This window comes from Urocitellus parryii, chromosome 4 (assembly GCF_045843805.1).
Source record: "Urocitellus parryii isolate mUroPar1 chromosome 4, mUroPar1.hap1, whole genome shotgun sequence".
NCBI classification, from domain to species: Eukaryota; Metazoa; Chordata; class Mammalia; order Rodentia; family Sciuridae; genus Urocitellus; species Urocitellus parryii.
This window is the reverse complement of record NC_135534.1, coordinates 176,663,972-176,690,890: the sequence shown is the minus strand read 5'-3', so window position 1 is coordinate 176,690,890 and position 26,919 is coordinate 176,663,972. Positions and strand designations below refer to the sequence as shown.

The following is a 26,919-nucleotide window of genomic DNA, read 5'->3' as shown; positions in this document are numbered from 1 at the left end:
AAATATTTTTTTAAAAATCATTATTTCAGGGCTGGGGTTGTGGCTCAGTGGTAGTGGGCTTGTCTAGCATGTGTGAGGCACTGGGTTCAATTCTCAGCACCACATATAAATAAATAAAATAAAGGTCCATCCACAATTAAACAATTTTATACATACACATAAAAGCATTAATTATATATATTAAAATTATATATATATGTACATACATATATAAAATCATTTAATTCAGACACACAAATTCAGAGTTTCTGATCACTCCGATTTGGCCCTCCCTCATTCAGTACACCTTGACTAAACAGCCCCTAAGGGCCATGCCAGGCTTTGTGTGCAGTGACAGCCATCAACCCATTCCCAGGCCTCCCTGGGGTGGCTGGGGACTCACCTTTGTACTCCCCCTAACTCACTAGGACAGTGCTGGGGACAGAGGAGGGTCCCCACCACCCAGCAAGAGAGAAAGATGGATGTGTACAGGAAACTTCTCAGAAACTTCAGATAAAAGCTTCAAACTTAATCTATTCCTACAATAAATTCAGACAACACTTTATATAAAAATGACAACTCACTTCCCAGAGATAAGCGAGAGGAATGATTTGGTGTGCACGCTTCCAGATCTCTTTCTGTGGATAGGCAAAGGCATATAGCTTTACATATACATTATATTTCTTTTTATACAAATCTCTTATATTTACATAGAATATAGAATATAGAACAATTTATAAATTTAAGCTTACACCTTTCTCTCCACATTTCCAAACATCTATATATGTGTCTATATAAATTGTGGAGTTTTATTTTCATTTTGATAAAAAATGGATCTCAGGAGCTGGGGTTGTGGCTCAGTGGTAAAGCACCCGCCTGGCATGTGTGGGGCCCTGGGTCCATCCTCAACACCACATATACATAGTTTTTTTTTTAAATGAAGAACAATTGACAACTAAAAAAAAAAAAAAAAAAAAAACGGATCTCGGGATGCATTTAATTCTGCCACTCCACTGCACGCTGTTCTGGAGCCAGCACACAAATGTGTGACACGCTGAGCCACAGGGGATACACTAGTGATGGGGCGCGGTAGCCAGGTCTCCACAGCCCTCTTCACTATGGGCAGGGGACTGCCCTGCCCAGGAAGCAGTGCCCTCTCTGTGGTCCGTGGCCTGCTGAGGTGGACTGTAGCCAGCTGCAGAACAGGCTAAGATTTCACTGGGCAGAGAGATGGGAGAGTGGATTCGAGGGAAGATGGCAGAGATGAAGGCCTGCAGGTTGGAGACGAGAGGGCCCCTCTGTGGTGCAACCCCCAGGGTAGAGCCTCACCAGAGGATCACTGAGCTGCACACAAACTCACATCTTGATTAGGGGCTCATGTTTTGCCCCATTTTCCCTCCAAAGGCCCCATGTCATGGCCCTAGACTTGTCCCATCCATTCTTCCAACATCTGGAGCCTGGGTGTGGCTCCATTGGGAGAGGATAACTGGTTTGCATTGAAGAAATGGTTCCCAGAGTTGTAGTCCATCACGGAAGAGAATGGTGTATTTAACATTGAGGAGAGAGTGGGCTTTACAGAGCCCCGGAAGGGCAGGGTTAGGGCTTGGCTGACCTCACTGTCCACTCTGCCAGTCAAACACGCTGTCGAGGGGCAGGCCAGCTGCACGCTCACTTCCACTTTGACAGCTGGTCTCATAAAAATGAGACGACTTGATACATGGGAATCTACCTAATGCTAATCTGGACAATTAAAACCCAACCAAAATACCCCACTGAAATTTGGAAGGAACTTCTGCTGATCTGCAGAAATACACTGGAAATTTCTGGGACTTATTCTGGCAGCTCTCCTGAAATGACTGGCCCGGGGCCTTCTGGTGGTGTGTGGTAGCAAGTGGCATCTTCTGAGGGCCTGATCCTGGTAGCTCCCAAACGCTGGACACCCACGGGCCCTTGTGTGCTTCTTCCGTGTGGATTTAGCTCAACTACTCTCCCCTCCCTTTGAGACTCTGTCCTCTTCTGTTGCCCTCTGTAAATTGGGGTGGGAAGCAAGGGAAGATCATCATAAGATAAAATGGGGAGAGAATCTCTAAGAATCCTTCCCAATCCGACCTCATGAAAACCCAAGCAAACCAAGCAACAAAAACACAAGGGGAAAACAGATCCGTTAAGAACCCCTGGGCCAGTCCATGTTCAAGGCCTCAGCCCGCCTGGGAGATGCCTGGTCACTCAAGCTTCAATACATTCCGCCTTCAGCTTTGAGCCTTAGTTCAAGAGACGCCTCCTCGGGGGAAGCCTCACTGATTCTCTTCTTCCAGCCCAAGTCAGGACTGAGACCTCTACCTGTCTCTCTCTGCCAAGTCTTAGGCCCTATACTGGCCTTGGTGGACTGTTATGGTCACTTGTGTGTTATATTAACTTCAAGCCCCTTTACTCTGCCTTTTAAGATACTTCTTAAAACTGACATATAACTTACATACAGTATAGTTACAGCTTGCCATATGCATCTGTATTTAGACGTCCATGTACAGTCTGAGGCACAGACGGGTAGCTCAAGGCACAGATTGGAATGCTAAAGACTCAGTGGCTCTCCCCACGTGTGTTGGGGAGGCAGGACTACTTGTAGGTAACTCAGATATTGGGGGGCCAAGGAGAGTGGACCCATGGCCAGCATCCGGAGATGAAGTGACAAGTCTCAGGATAAGGTTTTAATCCCCTCAGTCAAGACGTAGAACATTTCCAGCACCCCAGAAGGTTCTCCTGTACCCTCTCTGGTCATTATCTCTCCAAGGGGACTACGATCCTGAATGCTAGCTTTATAGTTTTGTTTCTTTTGATTTGCAGAAATGTGATCGTTTCTGACCACTTGAGCTCAGCACAATGATTCCTCCCTGTGGCTGTGGGCAGCGTGGATTCTGCTTTGCTGTGTCCATTTTGTGGATATGCCAGACTCTGTCTGTCCCTCCTCTGGAGGAAGGGCAATCTCAGCGTATTTGTGCATAGGTGAGAGGTCATACTGAACATAAAACTGAAGAAAGCTTGGTAACTCATGGGCTTCTTCTTGCTCTATTGAATTCATTGCTATCGTCCACTTCTCCATTTACTCATTGTCAAGCATTTTCAATACCCAGACTGTAAAGCACATTCTGATGATTTTGTCTTTGTTGTTGTTGTAGTTGAACACAATATCTTTATTTTATTTATTTATTTTTATGTGGTGTTGAGGATCAGACCCAGAGCCTCAAATAGAAGATTCTTTAAGGGCATCCTGGTTCACCTTCAGGGTACAGCCCCAGAACTAAAGACGCTGTGTCAAAGGAGGAGCCCTTGTAGCTCTCTTTACATACGTTGCCAGAGTGTTGAAATGGAACTTGTATCAGTCTATGAGGGCTGCTGTACTGAAATACTACAGGATGGTGGCTTTAACAACACAAGTCTAAGGTCAAGGTGCCAGAAGGGTAGGGTTCCTCTTCACATGGCCATTACAGTGTGTACCCTGTCATTTCTTTGGATGTCCCCAGCTCCTCTAATAAGGAAACCTGTCAGATTGGCTAAAATATAACTTAATCACCCATTAAAAGGTCCTCTCTCCAGATACAGTCACATTCTGAGGTACTGGGGATTAGGACTTCAACATAACACAACCAAGCCCAAAACAGAACTGTTCCTTAGAAGTTGGAAATGTCAGCCTGGCTCGGTGGCGCACTCTTGTTATCCCAGCAGCTTGGGAGGCTGAGGTAGGAGGATCTCGATTCAAAGCCAGCCTTAGCAAAAGCAAGGCACTAAGCAACTCAGTGAGACCTTATCTCTGAATAAAATACAGAATAGGGCTGGGGATGTGACTCAGTGGTCAAGTGCCCCTGAGTTCAATCCCCAGTAAAAAAAAAAAAAAAAGAAAGAAAAAAAGAAAAAGAAAAAATTGGAAATGTCACTTGTGTTGCTTGGCTTGGCTACAGCCCTCTTGACTTCTTCTAAAGCTAATGTGTACTTCTCTCGCTCAGCCTCACTCACTACCCCATCACTGTCAATCAATCCATTCTTGACCTTGGATGCACAGTGGAATTCCCTGAGAACTTGAAACAATATCATGGCGTCTGAGTCGGAACCCAACAGATTCCGATGTCGTTGGCCTGGGGTGTAGGCAAGCCATGGAGCACCTGAAAGTTCCTCAGGTGGCTTCAGTGTTTTGCTGGGAACACCTCCAGTCTCTGGTCTCTGTTCCCTGCGTGAGACAGGGTGCAGGGGCTGTTTAAGTACCATCTTCCAAAGTTAATTAAAACTCCATATTCTAAAGCCTGTTTTTAACTCCCCTAAACAAGTTCATTTTAAAGCTTGGCAGTAATTTGGCTCTTTTGTTAATATTAAGTCCTTAAAGTAAAAATTAAAAGGCAAAATGAAAAACCACTGGGCATAGAAAATCCACGCTGGGTTTAATAGAGCCTCTTAAGTCATGGACCGAATGAGCTGCATGCTGCTGAGTGGGGGCTGGGAGCCCGCTATACATTGTGGTCCTTGAGGCTTATGTTTGGTGTAAGCTTTTACAAGAAGAGGATAAAAGCTAATTTTCATGAGAGCCCTGCTTCTGTGGTGGGGTGATTAGGAAACTATTGTGTTAAGTTTGGGCTCCTCCAAGTTTAGTGCCCCATCTCTCAGTGTTTGAAACAAAGCTTTAAAATATTCTACCCATGGATGAATCTCAGAGACACACGGAGCTAAAGAAGCAGAGTCAAATAAGTACACATGGGACAATGCCATTTCTCTGATGTGTGGCGATAGCCATCTGACACTGGTTGCCTCTGATGTGCGTGTATTTGTTGGAGAATAGTCAGATCCTGAATGATTATCTTTCTGAGACCTTGGTGATGGCAAGAGAGACCCATGCCTCAGTTTGTTCCGGAGAAGATGGATACAGGGCTCCCCTTCACACTGTGGCCTCATCGAGGACAAGGCGAAGTCCCAGCCCCAGCCCTGGCAGAGCCTGGCCTCTGCCTGCCCTTTGCTCGCCTCTCTTTCTGCTCCTTGACCCTGAGCCTGCAGTAAGCAATAATGCCACCTGCACCAGCACACATACTGTTCCTCCTGCTGGAGGTGACATTCCCAGCCCTGCCCTCTGGGAAAGCTGACTGTCCTTCATATCCCAGTGGGGAAGCTGTCCCCACCTCCAGAATGGAAGCATCATGCACCATGGTTGGCTTCTGTCTGCTTCTGCCATTAGGCTTTGATGCCATCTTGGGCACACTACCATTTCTGTGCCTGCAATGCCTGGCACAGTGTTGGCACTGAGGAGGGACTTAGAAAAGGGGGTTTGTCATTGAGCTGTGTTAGGTTAGGGTGGGAAATGGAGAGCTGGGACAAGACGTTCCTCTGTTATAGCCATTAATTTATTTCTAATGATATCTGAGACAGGATGGGCAGATGTGACTCCAGTGACTCTTTGGGGAAGACCTCTTTGGTTGGCAAGGGTCTGTGGGCACAGTAGGTTCTGTCCCCAGCTCCAGAGAGGGTAGAGCATGGCTTTACAAAACAGAGGGACAGGAATGTTGGGACAGGGGTGAGGGAGGGAGGAAATGCTGAAGGAGTGGAGTGAAGAGATGGAGGAGACAGGTGGATGGAGGGAGCTCAGTGGAACCTGTCCTCATGGTCACAAACCTTCACTGGCACTCCCTAAACTCATGACATGCTTGGGGGGTGTATTTGTGTAATTATGTGCTTGTGCATACAAAGGAGTGTGAGCAAGTGTGTGCATGGGTGTAGGCATGTGCTGTACATGTGGGTTTGTGCACATGTATATACCAGTGTGTGTGTGTGTGTGTGTGTGTGTGAGAGAGAGAGAGAGAGAGAGAGAGAGAGAGAGAGAGAGAGAGAGAGAGAAAGAAAGGCTCGGCTTCCTGGCTGGGTTGTTCAGGAGTGAAGCTGAGGCAGCAAAAGGATGTCCCTGAGAAGTCAGCTTTGGCATCTCTCAGAAATCATGGGCCAACAGGTCAGAGCCTGATCTTGAGGAGCCAGCAGCCACCAGCTGAGATCTGAGCCACACATTTATTGAGCACCCTTGCCAGGGACAGCCACTAGGTCTCATCAAGAGAGCCAATCAGGTTGACAGTCTGTGCCTCTCTGGAACACTGTACCAAGAAGCCTTTTGAGTCTCCAGGGGAAAGGTGACAGGCACTGATTACAAAGCTGCCTTGGGCTTTGGCTGGATGTCTGCCAGCCCTGGCTGAGTCTAATGGGTGCCAAGAAAAATGCTTGGCTTTGGAGACAAGTAGTGATGAATCAGACAAATGCTTGTCTGCTCCCAGCCTACTGCAAGGCTGAGAATCCTAACCATTACCAACCTGTAGCTAAGGGCTGGGATGAGAAAATACGTGGAGGTAGGGAGGCCAATTGAGGACACTGATGGTGTCCGGAGCAGGTTTCCCATGGAATTTCTGACCAGGTTGGGGGAAGCAAGGGAAGGAGGGCATTTCTATCAGGGGCCACAGGATGCTCAAATTCACACAGGAGGAAAAATAAGCTTGTCCAAGGGTGGAACACAAGGGGGAGCAGGACAGGACATCAGAAAGAGATGGGAGAGGACTGAGTGCTGTCCATAGCATGGTAGTTCCTTGACCAGATCAGAAAGGAGGCCCTGGCTCTCATCCTGGCAGCCCATGGGAGGACAGGCGCCCCGTGCATGCAGCATGGGCACCTTGGGACTCCTCCCGCTGTGGAGAGGGACCTCTGTTCCAGGATTCCAGCTGTGTTTGGCACTGGCAGCCCCAGCACAGACCGTGTGGGAACTGGGCCTGGTGCTGTGTATGTTGTGAGTGCCTGCAGGTGCAGGACCAAGGCCGTAGATCATTTGCATGGGATGGAGAACACATTTTCAGTTTCCTCCTCTCACAAATGACAGATTTCACTTTCACAGTTTTCTTTCTCCATCACAACCACACCAGTTTCCATTTGGCACCTTGAGTCTGTTGTCACAAAGTAACCCCAGATCTCCTCTGTGATGTTTCTGCCTCACTAGCCTTCAGGGCTTCAATGGCTCAACACTCCGCCATGGATGTCTCCTGCCCTTGTTCCCCACCTCACAGAAAGAGTCCCACACTGGGAGTCAGGAGCCTGGGCACTGGTCCTGGTTCTCTGCCCCTTGGTATGGAATGTGAGGCTCTTTCTGGGCCTTGGTTTCCCCATATGTACCCAGAAGTTTCTGGACTTGACAATCTCCAAATGTCCTCCAAACTGTAGAACATCGACCTTCTGATCTTGGCAGTTTCTTTGTCCTGGAAACCCTAAGATAACATATAGCAAGTGTTGGGGCTTGGCCCCTGATGGCCTAGGAACTGGAGGTCTTGCAGGGGTCTCCTCCTGTTCCTTGCTCTGCCACTACCCTTTCCTCCCTTTCCAACTCTCTCTCCATCCTCAGGTCTGGTTCCTGCACCTCTGAGCTCTTTTGCTGCCTGACTTCTTATGGTAACTCCGAGGAGAGAGGTGCTCAGTTCACCTTGCTGAGAGGCACTAGCTCGTCACTGTAATGCTGGCCCAGAAGGGTCTCTCCTCCCTCCATGCCGATTCCAGCTAATGGCTATGCTGAGGTTCCTACAAATAGTCATCTGAGCAGAAGGTGCCTGAAGCCTTCCTATTTAACATGTTTTCCACACAATTGTTACTTGCTAAAATTTTCAGAGAAATTGCTTTGCTCTGACTAGGTACAGCACAGATAAACAGAGAGGCTGGTGTCCCCACGGCCAGGGGCTGGTCAGTCTGACTTCATGTTCGTGGGCAAGCCTTTTCTGGGTTCTGGCTTCCACTTTCCCATCTGTGAAATGGGGGTGGGGGCAGAGTGATCTAGACCACCTTTTAGGCTCTAGGCCCTTTGCAGTTCTGCCATCTACCAGAGCCTCAGGCTTCCTGCTGTGGCCAAGAAACTCCCCCTCCTTGCAAGATGGTGCTGTGTGCGCAGGCTGGCTTGTTTTCCGGAAAGGAATACTGGTGAAAAGGCAGGGACCCCTTGCAGCACAGACAGTGGGGTTCAGAGGCCAGGTCTGTGGTGGGGAATCCAGAGTGACCCAGGAGGCCAGGGTTAACTGAGGCGATAAAACCAGAAAACTCCCTGGGCAGTCAAGTGGGGAGGGTGGTCATGCAAATCACTAGGAAGAGATGATTAACTGGGTAAAGGCACAGGAGGAAACGGTTGGTGACCCATGAATTGTCCAGCATGACTGTGGGTTCCCTAGGCCCCAAGCCTGCGCTGGGGTGGGTGTGGAGGCTGAGGTTGAGGTGTGAAAGGAGGCTGAGGCTGAGGTGGGCCTGATAAGCTCCCCTCCCAGAAACATTAGCCAGGCGAAACCAGAGGGGCCCCGGGGGCTGCTGGGAAGAGTGAGAAAGGCACTCAGAGAGTTTCCATCTCAGGGAGGTTCCGCAATCTGCCTGGCCCCTCAGCGGCTTGCTGGCCGTGGGCGAGGGAGGGGTGAGGACAGGAGCAGGGACTTTTCTGAGGGGTGCTGTTGACTGTGAGCAGCACTCTGGCATCTAGGGCTGTCAGCACTCACAGAGTCTGGGGAGGCTCTTCCCCATTGCTGCTCCATTCTCATCAGGTCCTTGAATTTCCTCCACAGCACCATGACAAGTGGCTCATGTCCAGGAACCAAGAGCTCAGTATGTCCCCGGCAGCCTGCCCCACTGTGGGAATCTGTCAGGAAACTGCTTCTCTGTACCAAGCCAAAATCTGTCCCTAGCTGTGGGCCTAATCCCACACCTGCCCTTCTTCCTCCAACACGAGGTGGTTTGCACCAGCATTTGGCATAGCACACCCAGAGATGTGCAGCCTGGTTGTCTGAGGAGGATTTTATGTAAAAAGTAGGAATAATATAAAATTATTTCCATGGAACAAAGGTTACCTTCAGGCCTAGTACCTGGTTCTAGGGGTTAGGATTTGGGCATCAGTTTGCCCTGTTCTGCTTCAATTTCTGTATTGGAGATGAATATCACTGTAATGGTTAATTTTTTTGTGTCAACTTGGGTAGGCTATAGTGCCCAGTAGTTTAGAAGTTGCTAGGAATGTGTTCTGTAGCTATCATTAGCACCTATAATCAGTTGACTTTAAGTAAAGGAAAGGAACACTGGATGAGGGTGGGCCCCATCCAATCAGTTGAAGGTCTTAAAAGCAGGAGCGAAGGTTTCCTTAGGAAGGAATTTAGCCTCGAAATGATGAAGCAGAAATCCTGCCTGGCTTTCTGGCATGCTGGCATGACCTAGACAGATTTTAGACTTGCCAGCCCCTGCAATTGGGTGAGCTTGATAAATCTGTTAGTTCTGTTTCTTGGTAAAACTCTGATATAATCACCTTCCGTGTCTCTGTACAAAGATAGGCAAAAGACATGTCATTCCTTGGAAAGAAAAGTGATTTATGGGTGCTAACAGGACAAAAGTGCTACATTGTGCAGAACTGTGCTAATCTCAAACCCATCTCCAAGCATGCCATTCATCTCCCTACTCAAATTCTTTGATGGTGCCCCACTGCCACCAGATCAGTTGCTCTTAATGAAGCATTTCTATCACTGTGTGAGAAGTTTATCATTAATACATATTTCCTAGGAGATACTTTAGAGATTATTTTTATTTTACAGAAGAGGAAAACGAAACAGAAATTAACCTATCAGAACCACATTTCTTCCTGTAGGACTCAGAGCCAACAGCGACGTCATTCATGTGTCCCTCCACATGTGTCCCTGCGACCTGCAGTCAAGGCAAATTGGACTAGGTCCTCTTACCTGTGTCCTGGCTGCTGCCTACACCCATCTTCCTGCTGAAATGTGTCTCCTCTCACCTTGCACATTCAAGTCTTCTCTATGCTCAAAGGGCCAATTCCAACACCATTTTCTGTCAAGTGTTCCTGGGTCTCCACCTCTGACACCAGAAGTCACCTTTTTCTGTATGCACAGTCCTGCCTCAAGGTACAGCCATTCACTTCAGTGTTTCTCTTTGCTATCTTAAAATGCAAGACGTCTGTGGGCAGGGAACAAGTCTGGCAGATTAGGGCAGATGATATTCAAACCCAGCGGAGTTTCTTTCCAAAGCTTTGTGAATTTTGATTAGAAAAACAATTAGTCCTCTAATAGTTCTCTAAGGAAATAATTAGTTCTCTAAGGAAGTGTGCACATGGGTTTCTGGAGTATCAGTGTTTTGGCCCTGGCATATACTTGTTTTCCTTGTTCTCCTCTTCCATTTGAATGACGGACCTTATACTGATCATGCGATTCTCACATTCACTCTATCCAGCCTTGAAGCCTTCTTTCCGAAAGGACCACTGCAAACTTTTCCATTTGGAAGTGCAACCTTCCTGTCCAGTCAGTCCTAGACACCCCCATTTTGGTAATTACATGTGGAAAACAGTGTTGCCGCCAGTGGGTTAAATTCATTTGCCAAAGCCTGTCAGGCCCTATCCTGGGCCCCGGGAGAAAGAAAACAGATATCATGGCCTGTGTCTCTTCACTCTATCAGTAGATATCTGAGCTCCTACCCTACTCCAGGAACCATGTTCTTTGTACAGTGTCCATCTTTTCCACGAACTACGAGTCCTATGAGGCCATGGATCACATCTGCCTGGTTTACACTGTTCCTTGAGCTCAGTGCAGGGCCTGGCACACAGGTATCCTACAAATATTCATAAAACTGAATAGAAGGGTTGGGGATTTGCATCTGTCCCAATCCCTGGAGAAAAAGCAAGAATTCCAGGGTAGGACTTGGCTCTGGTTAGATGGTCAAGGACGTTGACTGAGTTGGCTGAACAAGTTCTGGGTCCTGTGGAGGACCACTGTGGACCACCCTCACTGTGCTCAGGTTGTGGCGAGTTCTTTGTGGGTTTTCACCAGTCTCTGAAGAACCAGCAGTTCTTGCTTTCTCATGAGACTTCTTTTTCTTGGGATTTAGTAGATTGACCTACTCAGTGGAAACTAAAAACAGACACTTGTCTAAAGGTCCTGTGCTTAGGCCTGAGGTCAGCAAGCCCCTCCCCCAGGTTCCTACGGATGGTTATTTGTCTTGTGATCCTGGTCACCTTGGCCCCAAGTGGGCAAAACAGGAAACAAAACCGAAGATGGTCTGAGGACTACTCACCCAGATTTTTTAGAATATTCCCAATTCAATGATAAAAAACAAAACAATCCCCCCAAACAAAAACCATTAACATGTTTCCAATAGACTACTATGTGAAATTAGACTTTTTTGGTTTTGATTGTATGTATATACCTATCTCATTACCACAATCTAGATAATGAACATATCCACCCCACCAAGTTTCTTTGCGTCCCTTTTTAATTGCTACCTCCTGTCCTTCCCAGCCAACCCTATCTCTGAGCAGCTACTGTTTTAACAGTTTTCTGTTCCTATAGATTAATTAACATTTTTAGTAGTATTTCTTTGTGAATTTTACCTTTTTGGGTGCTGATATTTTTGTGTTCCTATGAATATTCTTTTTTTTAAAAAATATTTTTTAGTTAGACATGGACACAATACCTTTATTTGGTTGATTTATTTTTACATGGTGCTGAGGATCGAACCCAGTGCCTCATATGGATGAGGCAAGCGCTCTGCCACTGAGCCACAATCCCAGCCCGTCCTATAAATATTCTTGAGCTTTGCTTTTTGCAATTGGTTATTTGGAGAGAGCTTAAGCCTTTTGGATCCTATTTTCAAATGTGAGGCAGAAAAAGAGGAGTTTAGACCCGGGCTAATTTTTCTTCATTACTGAGTAAAACTCTTCCAAGAGCTGTGGTCAGTGTTGGTGAACCAAGAGGTTCTCCACTCTGGTGAGAACAGAAGCTATTTTGGGCCCTGTGTGAACTCCAGAAATAGTTCCCTCTAGTGCTTTCAGGTGGTTTCCTCACACGTGGGTGCTGACCAGTACTCAGCTGAAGACTCCAGGGGAACCCGCCAGGTCACAGGTCTCTGGGTTCTCTCTCAGCGCAGCTCTCTCCTCTCTGGTAATCAGACCTACAAGCTGTAGCCACTTTGGGTTTGCCAGATCCCGCTGTTTCCTCAACTCAGGGAGATCTCCAGGGTCTTCCTGGGTCCCCTGCTTGCTCCCTACTCGGGGAACGCTGCAAGCAGTCAGCCAGGGCAGTCACAGGTCACACCTTACTTGTTTTCTCATAAAGTTTGCTGTCACTTCTTGTCTGATGTTTAATGTCTTATGAACAGTATTAATATTTTTCACATTGTTTCAGGGTGGGGACTAAATCTGATCCCAGTTACTCTAATCTTGGTTGGAAGGGGAAATTTCTAAAACTACTTTTGATAATGACTGTGATAATGCTGCAATAACTTTGATATTCTGGACTCCCTTCATTAGCATTGTCATCTCTGGGTACCTCAAGCTGATAAACTCTTGTATTGAGAAAATGATTATATTCGTATTACATTTCACATATACAATTGATTATATGTAATAAGAAAATAAAATTGTAATTTCTTCATTCAAGAACAATTTTTAAAAATGTTGGTGTAAGACTGCCAAGCATCCTTTGCGAGAAGGTTTGCTCTGAAATGATGGCTGCAGCAGTCGAGCTGGTGGTTCCTTCCCAGCCTCCACCTCTGTTGGGGCACCTCCCAAAACCGCTCTGCTGGTGTACAGAGAGCCAGAGTTGGCTAGGAAAGAATCCTGGGGGTAGTTTTCAAACACTGACTGGTTTACAGAACAAAAAACACATATGATAGCTCCTTTGTCCCTGACGGGGCAACTCTGAGGTGCAGCCTCCATTGTCTAGTGGAGTGAGCATGGAAGTTCCCGCTATGGACCCTGAGGAAGCAGCCAGCCCCGCTTCCTTCTCTTCATTTCTCTGTATCACTTTCCTATTCATTTCTCCCTTCTTATCTGTGTATAAATGCATGGACCCAATCGGTAAGTTATATCCCAGAACAAAAGGTTTGTCTAACAACCAAGAAAAGTTTTGGAGAAAAATAATGGGCAGGTAGAAATAAAAGCCTTACCTTCAAATACTCTATATATGAAAGAACCTAAACAATGGTAATTTCATTTCTGACCTAAAAAGAGGTGGATGCCCTAGGAGTAGAAGGGGCACTAGTTCCACCATACTGATAATAAGCCATGCTTGCCCCAGGTCCTACTGAGGAACAGTGCCAGCTATTTCAGGGCTTACTACACTTCCATGAAGCTGCTTATCATGGCTATCAGTTTTAGCAGGGTGTTAAGAGCCTCTGGTTGCTCACCTCGGGGTGAGAACAACTTTAGCCAATGCTGGGAAGCCATACGCCAGAAGGGAGGGTGGTGGACTAGACATTCTAGACCTACAATTCACACTAGGAATGATGTGGGAAGTGGGATTCTCCTTCAGCCAAAGACAAAATAGGAGACACCCTAACAGTAGTTTATACTTCCCCAAGAGTAAAATACAAACACAAAAATCCAATTTATAGAACTGTTCTACTTAACTGATCACACACCATTTTATTCTGCTATAAAGCTTGTGCTTGGGCAACATGGGCATTTTTTACTCCAATTTATCGTGATTACTGATTGACGACTGATTGATTGAGGTGCTCGGGATTAAGCCCAGGGCCTCTCCCAAGCTAGGCAAGCACTCCACCACTGGCTACATCCCCAGCTCTAGTTTATGGTGATTTTATAGCTTTAGTCACTGTCCAACCCAAATGTGCCCTTCATCATCCCAACTCTCATAGTCTTTACATAATAGACCATTTAGTCACTCTATTTGAGACATTTTATTTCTCTCATTCTAATATTAGGCTTTGGTAAGTACAAAAAGTTTGTTCACAAGTACAAAAAATTCTGTAAAACTCTGTTGTAGTTATAAAAGTCCATAAAAACAGAACAATTTTTTAAGTTGGATAATATTTAACTCTATAAATCTAAGTGATGATTTTGACATGTGGCTTTAAAAATGGCAAAAGCTGTTTTACTGCGATTGTTAAAATTTTTGATGACTCTTTTTCACCTGTTTCAGGAAATCTGTCTTAGACATTTATACTGGACAGATTTCTTTTACTATAGCCCAATTCCCTGCCTCCTCAGGGCTTTGTTTGTAGTTATGCCTGTGATGTTCTGCCCAAGGGAAGATTCTGACAACAGCTTCAGAAGAAAGAAAAGCTGGATTCAGATTTATAGCCACTGTCCTTTCCAATGTAAAAGTAATCTTATGTCAGGTGGCATACACTGTAATCCCAACATCTTGGGAGGCTGAGGATTGCAAGCTCAAGGCTAGCCTCAGCAACTTAGCAAGACCCCGTCTCACTGGGGGTATAGCTCAGTGGTAGAATGCCCCTGGGGTCAATTCCTAGTATTAAAAAAAAAAAAAAAAGTAATGCTGCAAAACAGTGATAAAATTTTCTTATTAGTAATATTTTCTCTTCCTGCAAAGATTTTTTACTGTTAATATTGTAGATGAATTACATTTGATGAAATTTTCTGTTTTTCAAAGTATTTTTAAAAAGTTTTATTGAAAAGATTTGATTTTTCCTCTCCCAAAGATTCTGAGTAAAAACAACATTGGAATAGAAGTCCCAGTTTATCTTGCTGTGTTTCTACCTAATAACCTGTGGGACAAAGCACTGAGATCCTGCAAGGATTTGTTCAGTACTCCAAGTATTAAACAATCAAAACAAAAAACCCTTCTTTCACTTAATCATAAATAATAAAAATATTGCCAGATTGTTGCAGACATGAAGATCAAATGAACATTATAAAACCAAACCAGAAGCTGTCTCACAGCTTAGACTTTTTTTTCCTCTGCTTAATAAGAAATAAATTATCATTGCCATCATCTTCCACATATCTCTCCTTTTTCTTTGGCTTGCTCCGCTTGCCCTCTTTGGGAAGCTTGTCTTCTCTTGGCTTGTGGTAATGTGATGAATGGTGAAAGGACTTGTGAGGCTTCTGGGTCTTAAAACTGCCAGGTGAAGAGTGGGTTTTGGGGCCTCTAGGAAAGTCCTCATCCACTTCATGATGCCTGTCAGCCTTTCTGTGCTTCTCACGTTCTCTACTCCTGTTCATCATTTCCTTCTGTATTTCTTTGTCTTCTTGATACCACTTGTTGCTTTTCCTCCAGCCATGGCTCTTCCTTATATCATGGTGTGGTCTCGTCTCTGCTGCTTCCATGTGCAGTCTCTTGAACTGCCTTGGAAAATCCCCATTTTTCTGCAGTTCTGGAAAATTAAAAAGTATTTTGAGCTTTCGCAGGCCTATAAATGAGGAGATAGGCAGCTAGATATATTTAAATGTGTTAATAATATGACATTCTAAAGAGCCTTTAGTAAGGTAAAAACAACAACAGCAGCAATAAACACTAACTAAAAATGGAATGGTTGTAGTTTTACATTCCTGATTGCTAAAAAGGGAAAACACCACAAATCCAATGATAGGTGTTTGTTCTATTCAACACAGTTTAACTACATTAGACAATAGAGACCAGGACCTGCAAGAACAGTAATCATCTTAGCTCTGTGAGGAAGTCACATCTGACCAATTCAAGTTCCTCCAGTGATCATCAGTCTCTGATGATAAGGCAAAGCAAGATGTATAAAATTGCCTTTGACAGTCTCACATGACATTTCAATTACCTCCTGAAGATAAAGTCTGGCCACAGTACTAAGAAGGGGATGCCAGACTGCCTGGGAGATTACTCCTCTAGAGCAGAGACTGCTGGCCTGGGGAGAACACACTTGTATGCACTCTGTGTGGGTATTATCTTAGAGGTTTTAGTGCCAGATGATGATATATTTTGTCAGGATTCAACATACTTGTTACAAGCTTCTGATGGTGAGTGATTCTGACAGTGAGGGATGAAAATTAATGTCAGTAGAACTTTGAAAAATTAAAGCATTGGCCAATAACTTTTAGCATAAGACTGTTAGAATAAAATAAAAATTCCAACGCAAACCTCAAAATCGATTTGTGCTACAGAGTGTCAATACAACTAGCTAAAAAGGAAAAAAAATTTTTTTCCTCAGATTATAAAAGTTATAAATGCTCATGATGGAAAACTTGGAAAAAAACAGACAAGTTAAAAAAATCAGAAAGCACTCATAATTTTTAAATTCAGAGATAAAATTTTCATTTATTTCTTTTTAATCTCTTTCTAATTTAGTTGCCTAATCACTGTCTTCCTGTACTATAATTTCTCTATAGTTTAGATAAATTTTATATTAAATATGTAAACTATGCAGGCATTGTGAGAAGAAATTCCTTTAACTTTCTTTAGAATTAATAATTTTATTTTGAAAAGGTCCTAAGCTTAGTAAGAGTCTAAAAAAAGAATACCAAAAAGATGAAAACTACATAATGGAACAACTTGAAAAATAAACAATTTTGTCCCCAAACAAGAAAGGTAACTTGGGAAACCATCTTAAAGTACACAGCAAGAAAGAACAGAGGTAGAGAAAATAGACTTAAATGATATTAATTTGGTGAGAAAGAACTTAAATGTTGGCAACAGTAAACACAGAAACCAGAGAAGTGGCTCTTGACCTACAGCTATGCAGACAATGGTGGCCTATAAGAGCTGATTTCTTAAGGGAAGCTCTAGGAATCTTTCTTTCCATGAAAAATATCAGAGACACACAACCTGAAAAAATAATTACTTGTCAAACAGAAAAATCTCCAAGGAATCTTGAAAACTGCATGCACAGATGGAGAGCAGTATTTTTCTGGACATTTTCTAAAATGCTTACTAAGTGGAAAAAATGTTTATCACAAACAGGTTACAATACAGAATTTTTGAAGTAAGGTGTTTGGCTTTTGAAGATGAAGAAAATTCTAGTTTCTCTGGTAATTATTAAAAACATTTACTGTGATAACTAATGACCTTGAAAGCAGGCAAAGATAAAAAAATTTAAGAGGGAAAGTGCTGGGGAATGATATTGGCCAATTATGTTGATTTTTTTGTGTTCATGTGCGAATATGTAACAATAAATCCCATTATTATGTATAATTATAATGCACAATAAAAAATGTGGAAAGAGAAAAAAAGAAATCTAGGAATTACTACTGCAAATGTTACCTAACAAGTTAATAACACACCTTTTTAAAAAATAATATCTGTTCTTTTTAAAAATTTTTTTTAGTTGTAGACAGATACAATATCTTTATTTTATTTATTTGTTTTTATGTGGTGCTGAGGATCGAACCCAGTGCCTCACACATTTAAGGCAAATGCTATACCAATTGAGCTACAATAACAGCCTAATAACATACCTTTTATTTTTCGTTTTATTCTTTGTTCTCTCTCCCGAATTTCGTATTTGTCATCATAGTAGTAGATGAATGGAGATGTTGGAAATGTCTGATTATACATCCGTCTTTCTGTACATTCCTGCAAATTGTATTTGAAATTATGATGTCATAGTTTTCAGACCACCCTTTTGTGAGCTTCTGGACCATGCTTATTGGAGACCCACATCACTGGTGTCTTGTGCTGTGGTTGGAAGCTGGAAGGGATCACTCAAACCAACAACCCTACTGTGCTTATGTGCTTTTCTTTCAGGCTTGGGTTTTCTTCCCTTAGCTATAAAACCTTTCTATTTTTTTTCCATCTTCCCTGCCAAATTCCTCCTTAGTCTCAGTCAACAGCACTGAGGGCTGGTGCCATCTGCACTTGTCTTGTTCTGTGACAGAGTTTATTCTTTTCAGTTTTATGTTCATATCTGTCCTTTCCTTGTCTGTTTCTTCCAAAAATGTTCCCTTAAGTATTTCTTTCGTCTCTCCTTCTCACCCCCAAAATATAGGTGTTAAGTTCTTAGCCTCTTGCTCTCCTCTCTAAACACAAGTGGTTGGCAAGTTTATTTTAACTCAGCATTTACTGCTGATTAGGGTGATTCTTATGATAGGGAGTGAGATGGTGGTAGGTTATGTTTACTTTAAAACTTTTCCCATGTAATTCTGAGATGCCCTAAAGGAAATCTCTTTTCTTGCTCCCTACCCAAGCTGAGATCACCCCTTGCACTCCTTTCCATAGGTGGCTGCCCACTCTGATGACTGGTCTTCCCACCATGGCCATTTCCCATGTTCACATCCTTTGGCCTGAATACTTCAGGTTTTCATTTATCATGATCTGCAACACATATTTATTCACCATGTCTGAAGCATTTTTTTCTTTGAAAGTCTTCCCATTGGAAGGCTCCCGTTTATCTTCTGTTATCTAATATTTATTTATAACTATTCAGCATTTTTTAGCTAAGTATTGAAGAAAAACTGAAATACTTTTAAGAAAGCATGTGAAAAATACACAAAGAATTTAGTTGATTCATTATAGCTTTGACATTGTGTCTGAACTTGTATCTTTAAGATAGCTGGCCATTTTATACATTTTATATAATTAATTTGCAGAATTAAAAAATTATGAATCATCAGAATATACTTCAAAGAGTTAAGTAATGGAAATCTGTTTTTATTATTCATATCAAATCATAACATTTTACCTTAACAGTTGACTTCTGTTTTCTCCTAAAAAAAGAGTTTTCAAAGAATCAGCTTTTGGTTTTGTTGATACTATTTAGTTTTCTGTTTCTATAATTTTCTCTTTTATCTTTATTATTTTCTTCCTTCTACCATCTTCAGACTTATCCTATTCTTTCTTTCTTTTTTTAGGTACCAGGAAGTGAACTCAGGGGCACTCAAACACTGAGCCACATCTCCAGCCCTATTCTGTATTTTATTTAGAGACAGGGTCTCACTGAGCTGCTTAGCACCTTGCCATTGCTGAGGTTGGCTTTGAACTCGCAATCCTCCTGCCTCAGCCTCCTGAGCTGCTGAAATAACAGCATGCACCACCCTGCCTGTTGTGACTTTTTTTTTTTTTTTTAAATCATTTGGTCTTATTTGGATTCTGAAAGTTGTAAGGCAAACTTTCATGATAGCATAAAAAAATGTTTTTAGAAACCACCATATTTAGTGGCTCCAAATTCTCATTTCTAGGAGAAAAGATACACATAAAATAAACCCATAAAAAATTGGGTCTAAAATTCTGACAATAACTGAAATGAAAGGCAGCTAATTAAGAACATAAAACACAGAAAAGCATAAAACTTAATGATGTAATGAGTCATTCAGAATACTCTAATACTGTAATGGTGGAATATACACCAACTTTATCTCTAGTAAGAATCCTAACCATACAATAGTAGGAGTAAATCATGATGGGACAAAGGTACTAAAGATATTCATACATTCAGTCAATACATGTCAACAAAACCTTTTAACTCTTCCAGCCCCCACTCACTCTTTCACATCCTCCTGCAGAGGCTCTTTGTACAGTGACTACTGTTGTCCTTGACACCCTCCCCAGACCCCACTCCACCAGAAAGGGAGTGGAATTAGGAAATAGTGGTGTCACATTTTCACGCAAAGAATCTATTCAATAACAATATCTGTATGGCTGAATTTCTGAAACTGAAGGAGAAAGATCCTCAGACATCTTGAACCACCTGCGTGCTCTATTTGGATCCCATATGGTCTAGACTGACATGACTACACAGAGTTATACAGTACTACAAATGTTTTCCAAAGCTAAATGTAAATTGTATTTTGATTATCCACATCGCTGGTCCCCTCCATTAGCACAGACAATTGATAGTTGGCTATATAATTTATCTACTATTCTGGATTAGCCACACCACTGATCTTCTTCATTAATGTTGGATAATCTAGAGTTCTTCATCTATGGCAGTGATGAGGTTGCCAAATTTGTTTTTTTATAAATTAAAAATTATCTAAATCTAGATTTCAGGGATAAATTCCAAATGTTTTTAATATATTTCCTATCTACATTAACAGGAGTGACTAGTAAGCAATAAGCATCCAGCTATAATTGTTTTTCTTTAATTGAACAAAGATAAATGATAAAATTATACCCTTGTGTTTTAAAGAGGTAAGCAAGCATAAATCATACATTTATGTGATTTGTGTGCCAGTAGACTGCTCATGTGAATATGTTCCCTAAAAGGCGCTGGCAGCATCTGAATGTTGGTAACACGGATGAATGCACAGAGCAGTAAAAGATCTAGAGATGATATAGCACTGTAAAAGAAACCTTCTCTAGCTAAATTTTCAATGTGAGTTCTACAGAAGTGAAGTAAGTGTGCTGTAGGATCTCTCCATCTGTGTCACCACAAGGTGGGTCTGATCACATTGGAAATAGCATCTAAACATCAGGGCTGAGAAATCCCCTGAACCACTTCTTTGTTTTGGAGATAAGGACTGAAGGTCAGAAAGAAAAAGTGAATTGTTGAAGTCACCTGGTTAAGTGACTAGCAGAGTACAAATCAGAAGTGAGGATCAGAGCCTCATGCTAGTTTTCACATTCTAAGCTCCACCCATAGTTCCTGCTGCCTCAGTATGGAAGATAACTTGATCAGAAGATGGACTCCAGCACTTTTCTTTCTCCTAGCCTTTTTGTCTGTCCTCATAATGTAGGGTTCCCAAGGCTTGTACCAGTATTTGCCATGGCTGGAATTTAAGAGGTGGCCTGCAGTGCTACCCTTTTCTATTTATCATCTTTCTACCCACTTAAAGTATTCCAAGCTTTGTTGTTTTCTACCTCCTTCCACTGGATCTGATTTGATATCAGTTCACCTTGTTTTTGAGGCTGTTAGAACCCTGCCTGGAAAGTGGGAGTGCATTTCTCCATATGAACTTTCTACCTCCTGTGCCACTGCCCTTTCCTCTCTGCCTCAAGAGTCCTGGAATGCATGGATTTTGAGCCTATTCTTATTGCTTCTTGTCTCTGTGATGGATGGCTGCTATTTCACACTTAAAGTGGCAACTGACTAGGGATCTTGTGCCCACCTCACAGCAAGAAGTTGCTCCTGCTCTGAAACTTAAACATCCAGAACACACAATCTGACCCTTTTAGTTGGGGTTAGAGAATGTGTTAGCTGGACAAGGAACCTGAGCACTTGTGGAGTAGGTGGGTTAGTCAGTGATGCATCACCTCTGTCTTTCCACTGTTGGGTGTCAGGGATTGCGAGTGAGTGATGAAGACTGAGTTGACTACAGTACCAGGAAAAAGTGGAGGGAAAAACCAAAACACGATGGAGCTGTGTCAAAGTAATCGTGACAGGAACTCATGAGAACGCCATGTACTGTTGACGACTAGTATATGACTGACTTCATGAGCTGTATTTGTTTTTACATTCACCTGTAACAGACAACTATGCTCTGACAGACAGTTACTCTGGTAGGGATGGGAGAAGTAAAGAAATAGAGAATATATACACTCAGAAAAATTAAATTACACTCAGAAAAATTATACCCCATCTGATTCAAAAGTATGATATGTCAAGATCATACTTGTCATGTGTATCTAATTAAAACAAATAAAAAAAGAGAATATATTAAGTCTTGCCTCTGAATGTTAGTTTGTAAATAAGTAAGCATTCCGAGTTCCATTCTTTTTTGAGCTCATCTTTCAACAACTGCTCCCTGACAACAGAATACTTTATGTTCAAATGATAAACTTACGTGTCCATAATGGCCTTTTTGTGCACAGTTGTAGCAATAAACTAATGCCGATTGTCCAGAAGGAGTCTTCGGTTTTTTGGGTGGCCCAGGTTTGGTCTGCAACATAAAACATTTGTGAAGGTTTAATAAAAGTTAGAAGAAAGTTATAAAACCTTGTCCTTACTAAAAGAGGTTTTTTTTTTTTTTTTTTTTTTTTTTTTTTTAGGTAAGAGATTGCTTAGAAATACTGCTTTCTAGAGCTTAGCATGGAGTGGAAGTGGAGGATGGAACCTTGGACAGAAACATTTAAGGGCACACAGAGGAGCTTGTAAAAGGGACAGAGAAGGAAGGGCTCAAGCATGTGGAGACCCAGGAGAACACAGGTGCCAGTGTTAGAGAATATTTTTAAGAAGGATGAACTGATCTACAGTGCCAAAAACCAGCAGGGAGACCTAGTAACACCAGGATTGACAAACATCCATTGTAAAAACAACTGTTCTTAAATAACGTTAGTGCAAGAATTTGGAATCAGTGGGAGTGCACAAAGAGTTGAAGGCTGTAGGGCGAAGAGTAAAGGGATGCACATGAAAGTAATGAAATGTAGAAAGAAGAGCAAAGAAATAATCACCGACTAGGGCTGGGGTTGTGTCTCAGTGGTATTGCACTTGTCTGGCATGTGTGAGGCACCGGGTTTCAATCTTCAGCATAAAATAAATGTATTGTGTTCATTTACAACTAAAAAAATATAAAAAAAAGAAAAAAAGAAAGAATCACCCACCAAAGTCAGGAGGGCAGTTACTTCCAAAGAGGATAGAAGAGCCCGTAGAGGGCTTTGGGGTAGCTGCAACTTCCTAGTTTTTGTACACAGAGGTAGTTACTTGGGTGTGAATCATATAACTAATCTATTAAATTGTACACATATTTTATGCACTTTTTAGGATGCATATTACATTTTACAATAAGAAATGTTTAAAAATATTGAGTATAGGTTGAAGACAGGGAGAATAATGCTATATATTATTTTGAGAAGCATGAATAATGGCAGAGTAAGATGATGCAGTATTTAGGGGGAGGAAGATTTGGTAGGGTTTGTTTTTTTGAACAGGAAAAGACCTGGGCATGTAAGAAGGCTAGTAGAGAGGGAGACACTGAAAATAGAGAAGAGAAAGGAGATGATGGATGGAGAAAGAACTCTGAGGAAGTGGTGGCTGTAATCAACAGGATTAATCGGCATTCCCCACCCCAAGCTTTTGGGAGACTGAAAGAAAACATGTAAGGATGAGCATAAACATGTTCTTTACTGGGATCCTATTACCAAGAGCACTATTGTGCCATCTAATTTTATTGCTTAATGTTACAAACAGGTGGTTTGTGGGGTTTTCTTTGGTTGATACAGGAAAATAATGAATAGGTAGTAAAAATCTTCTTTAAAAAACTTACTTTCAATTTTAATTTCCTAGAATGAAAAACCAGAAAACCAGAAGAAAACAATAAAATAATCCTTCTGCTGAAAATGATCACAAATGCTACACACAATGGAATTTAACCTCAGCTGTTACCAATTCAGATATAAATAAAAAACAACAAATGTTATACATTCTCCAATTAAAAATGTGGCTCATAAATTAAGACTAGCCAAAAATCATCAAAAAAAAAAGTTTTAACAAGTACACACACAAGTCATATATCCCTCATTGCAGAGATTCACATTTTCTTCAGGTAGTAGAACACCAGGAAGATGTGAAATTAGTGAGTATAATTTTTTTCGTCCTATATTTAAATAATAAATAAACAAATATATATATATATGTGTGTGTGTATATATATATATATATGTGTGTGTGTATATATATATATTTATTTATTTAAAGAGAGAGAAAGAGAATTTTTTTAATATTTATTTTTTAGTTTTTGGTGGGCACAACATCTTTATTTTATTTTTATGTGGTGCTGAGGATCGAACCCAGTGCCCCGCGCATACCAGGCAAGCGCACTACCTCTTGAGCCACATCCCCAGCCCACGTCTATATTTTTTGATGTGGCATAAAATTGCAGCCATGAGCACACATGTTTTAAGGGAAAACTAAAAGAGATGGTGTCAAGGATGTGATAACATTTCAAGAAAGAAGTTGTTAAAAGCTACTGATGGGCTACAGAAGATGAAGACTATGAAATTCATTGGACTTAGCAATCAAGAAGTTGTTGGCAACTGCAAACTTGTATGCAGTTTCACTTGAGGAGCTGTAGCATGAGCCAGATTGAAATAGGTTTATCAAGTAACTATAAAAATGCCTTAGAACAGAACGCTGGTCACTCTTTCAAGAAACAAGGATATGTAGAGAACAAGGGAAAGAGACAAGTGGAACAGAATACAAGTCCAAGGTGCCTCTATCCATGATGCTTTTTAGTGTGCTGGGCACAGGGCAGGAGTGTATACATGCCCTATTTCTACAATTTATTAAAACATAACCATTGAGTGCCGAATATATACCAGGCATTGTTCTCAGATCAGGTAATTGAGAAATGAGAAAAACAAAAATCACTGCTTACATCTCCAGTGCTATATGTGTACATGTGCATACACTTTCACATATCACTCATGTGTACACAAACTAGAAGATGGTGATTAGTAGTATGCACACAGCTAAAACTGAGTTTTATGAATTGCTGATTGAGCTGCTGAGAGAAACCCTGACAAGGACGGTCCCTTATTATAATAAGGAAAAAAACCCCAGGTATATAATGATTAAGGGACACTATTCTAGGCATATGGTATAGGGAATAGGTAGTGCTAAACCCAAGTTAGAAGCAAGCTCACTATATTTGAAGATTTGAAAATGTATCTGTAAACTTGGAACTGTAGTAAGTGAAGAAAGAATAGAAGAAAAGGAGGTTCCAGGAGGTGAAGAAGGACCTTACCTAGGGCTTTATGACTGAGGGTGAAAAACATTGAATTTATTTTAAGCAGCATGGGAACCCAGTGAAGGGTTGAAGCTACTGGTAGGTTCTCAGTAACTAGCTGTGGTGACTGTTAGGAAGGACCATAACTGATGATAAAAAGAAAAACCCACTCCTTAAATAATAAATGCTCTCTAAAATGGTACTTAGTTACGTTTATAAATTGTTCTACTTATGTTTGTGCAAACATATAGAAAATTTATCTTTGAAGCAAGATTTTTAGATTCATTAATGAGAAGGAAAAATATGCTATGTGAAGTAAGGGATTCTACTGACTTGAATCCTATGCAAAGGTCAAGATAAACCAGGAAGTAAAGATGAGAGAGGCTGGTGAAACCATATCAACAGGGATATCCAGTCACTAGAACTTGATTTGATATAGAAACAAGTGGAGACTTCCTCAAAGGAGAAGCTATCAGCACCCCTATAGCACTTCTGGCTCTTCCTAAAGAGTATAGGACACAAAGAAAGTCACAATACTGCACAACTCTCTAAAGGCTCATTCCTATCAACTCCTTTCAGAGAAAAGGCCACCTTTATGTAATATTGCCAGTTGTTTGCAACCTTAGGGTTCCTAATTCCCCTTTTCCCTACTCTATTCCTCCTCCTCCTCCCCTTTTTTTAAAAAATAGCATCCAACACTTTCTAGTGTACTAAAGTGGTTATTGATTATTGCTGATCTGCCATCTCAATGCTACAGTGTAACATGCATGAAGATGGGGACTTTTCTTTGGTCCACTATGTATCCCTACATTAAGAACCTAGACAATGAATTGGTAGAGAACCTAGAATAGGGGTCAGCAAATTTCGGCCCATAGACCAAATCTGATCTTCTCCTGTTTTTGAATGGCTTACAAAGTTGGAACAGCTACCCTTTAAAAAAAATTTTTTTTTGGGTTATACATGGACACAATATCTTTATTTTGTTTATTTATTTTTATGTAGTGCCGAGGATTGAACCAGTGCCTCACATGTGCAAGGCAAGTGCTCTGCCAGGGTCACAACTCCAGCCCACAGCTACCCATTTTTAAATGGTCAAATGTATAACAAAAGAGTATTTGTAACATGTGAAATTCAAATTTCAGTGTCTATCTATAAGTAAAGTTTTATTGAAACAGAGCCATATATATTAGATTATGGATTATCTCTAGCTGCTTTTACACTAGAGTTTTGATGGAGACCATATATAACCCTCCAAGCTAAAATATTATACCATCTAACACTTTGTGGAAAGTTTGTTGACCCAATACCTAGAACACAGGAAAAGCTCAATAAATAAAGACGTAATGAATGAGTAGACATTAAAGACTTCAAAATTCTAGACAGTGGAAATTAGTTATGCAATCAACAAGTGTAAAAAGTGGATACAAACACTGAATATATCTACTACTGAGTACAGGAAGGCAAAATTTTATGGAATGTCTCTGAATTTATTTTATTGCTTTAGTCTGAGGAGATAACAGGTAGTTCTAATGCATTTAGCCCTTAGTAGAAATTATTCATTTTAAAAGGTTGCTGAGTTCCTACTATCCATAGAGTATGTAATAGAAATTGTGAGGGATACACACATAAATAAGAATTCTAAAACAGATGAGTTAACATGAAAAAGATCTTAAGAAATGAAAACACTAGGGAGGCCATGGCTCATCAAGGGAGTTAAGTGTACATCAAATGCATATTTTCCATTAAATAAATGAAGTAGTATAATTTTTTTGAGATGCCCCTTAAGTACAGCATCTCAAAGAACAAATTCACCTTACTGCTATTAAATGAATCGTAGTTAGTTCTTTTTAGTTTTTAAAGTGTTAAATGTTTTAAAACCAATAACATGCATGTGGCACAAAATTCAAGACACTAAATGGTAGAGAGTAAAAAGTCTGATTTTGTTCTGTTTTCCATTAATCAAGTTCCCCTCCTCAGAGGCAACAACTGTTACCAGGTCCTGTGTTCTACCAGAGAAAAGTCTAGGCATGGATACATGTGAGCACTCTGTATATGTATATAATACAAGGGCATATTTTTGCCTGCTTAAAGACAAAATATAGATGGAAGGGATTTTAAGAATTGGTGACAATAATCAAAGGCAAAACTGACCAAATCTTCTGAAGAGCCAGAGGCTCTGATAAAAAGTTATCCACTGCATTTTGGGATTATGTGCTAATCCTGGCTCTGTCACTTATGCAACATTAGTCAAGTTACTTAAATGATTTTGTTTCATTTTATTCATCTGTAAAATAGGTACAATAACAGTAACAGCACTCCTTCCTGACACTGTTGTGAGGGGATGTTACACATACCCATAACCTATCAGTAAGATATGACCATATCCTTTACTTAGTTTCCCCAACTCTCCTGGTTTCCTTCCACCTCACTGGCTGTTTCTTTGCTAGTCCTGTTTCTTATGTTCTATCCTGCTTACCCTGAAGTGGTTCATGGCTCAGTTGTCGTCATTTTTTTTTTAAAGTATGTTTTAGTTGTAGATGGACAGAATATCTTTATTTTATTTATCTATTTATTTTTATGTGGTGCTGAGG

At 41.5% G+C, this 26,919-nt stretch overlaps 1 protein-coding gene across 3 annotated transcripts in view; it reads right to left on the bottom strand.

Moving 5' to 3' along the window:
* Positions 1-13,281: 13,281 nt before the first annotated feature.
* Positions 13,282-26,919, bottom strand: part of Zcchc7 (zinc finger CCHC-type containing 7) — a 223,175-nt gene continuing 209,537 nt past the window's right edge. For all 3 annotated transcript variants that reach the window (XM_026415472.2, XM_026415463.2, XM_077797921.1), the window contains 3 exons: positions 21,449-21,544; positions 17,186-17,303; positions 13,282-15,138 (listed from right to left, as the gene is read on the bottom strand). In XM_026415472.2, coding sequence (XP_026271257.2) covers positions 14,699-15,138; positions 17,186-17,303; positions 21,449-21,544 — 654 coding nt within the window. In that variant the 3' untranslated portion in view covers positions 13,282-14,698. The remainder of the gene's footprint in view (positions 15,139-17,185; positions 17,304-21,448; positions 21,545-26,919) is intronic.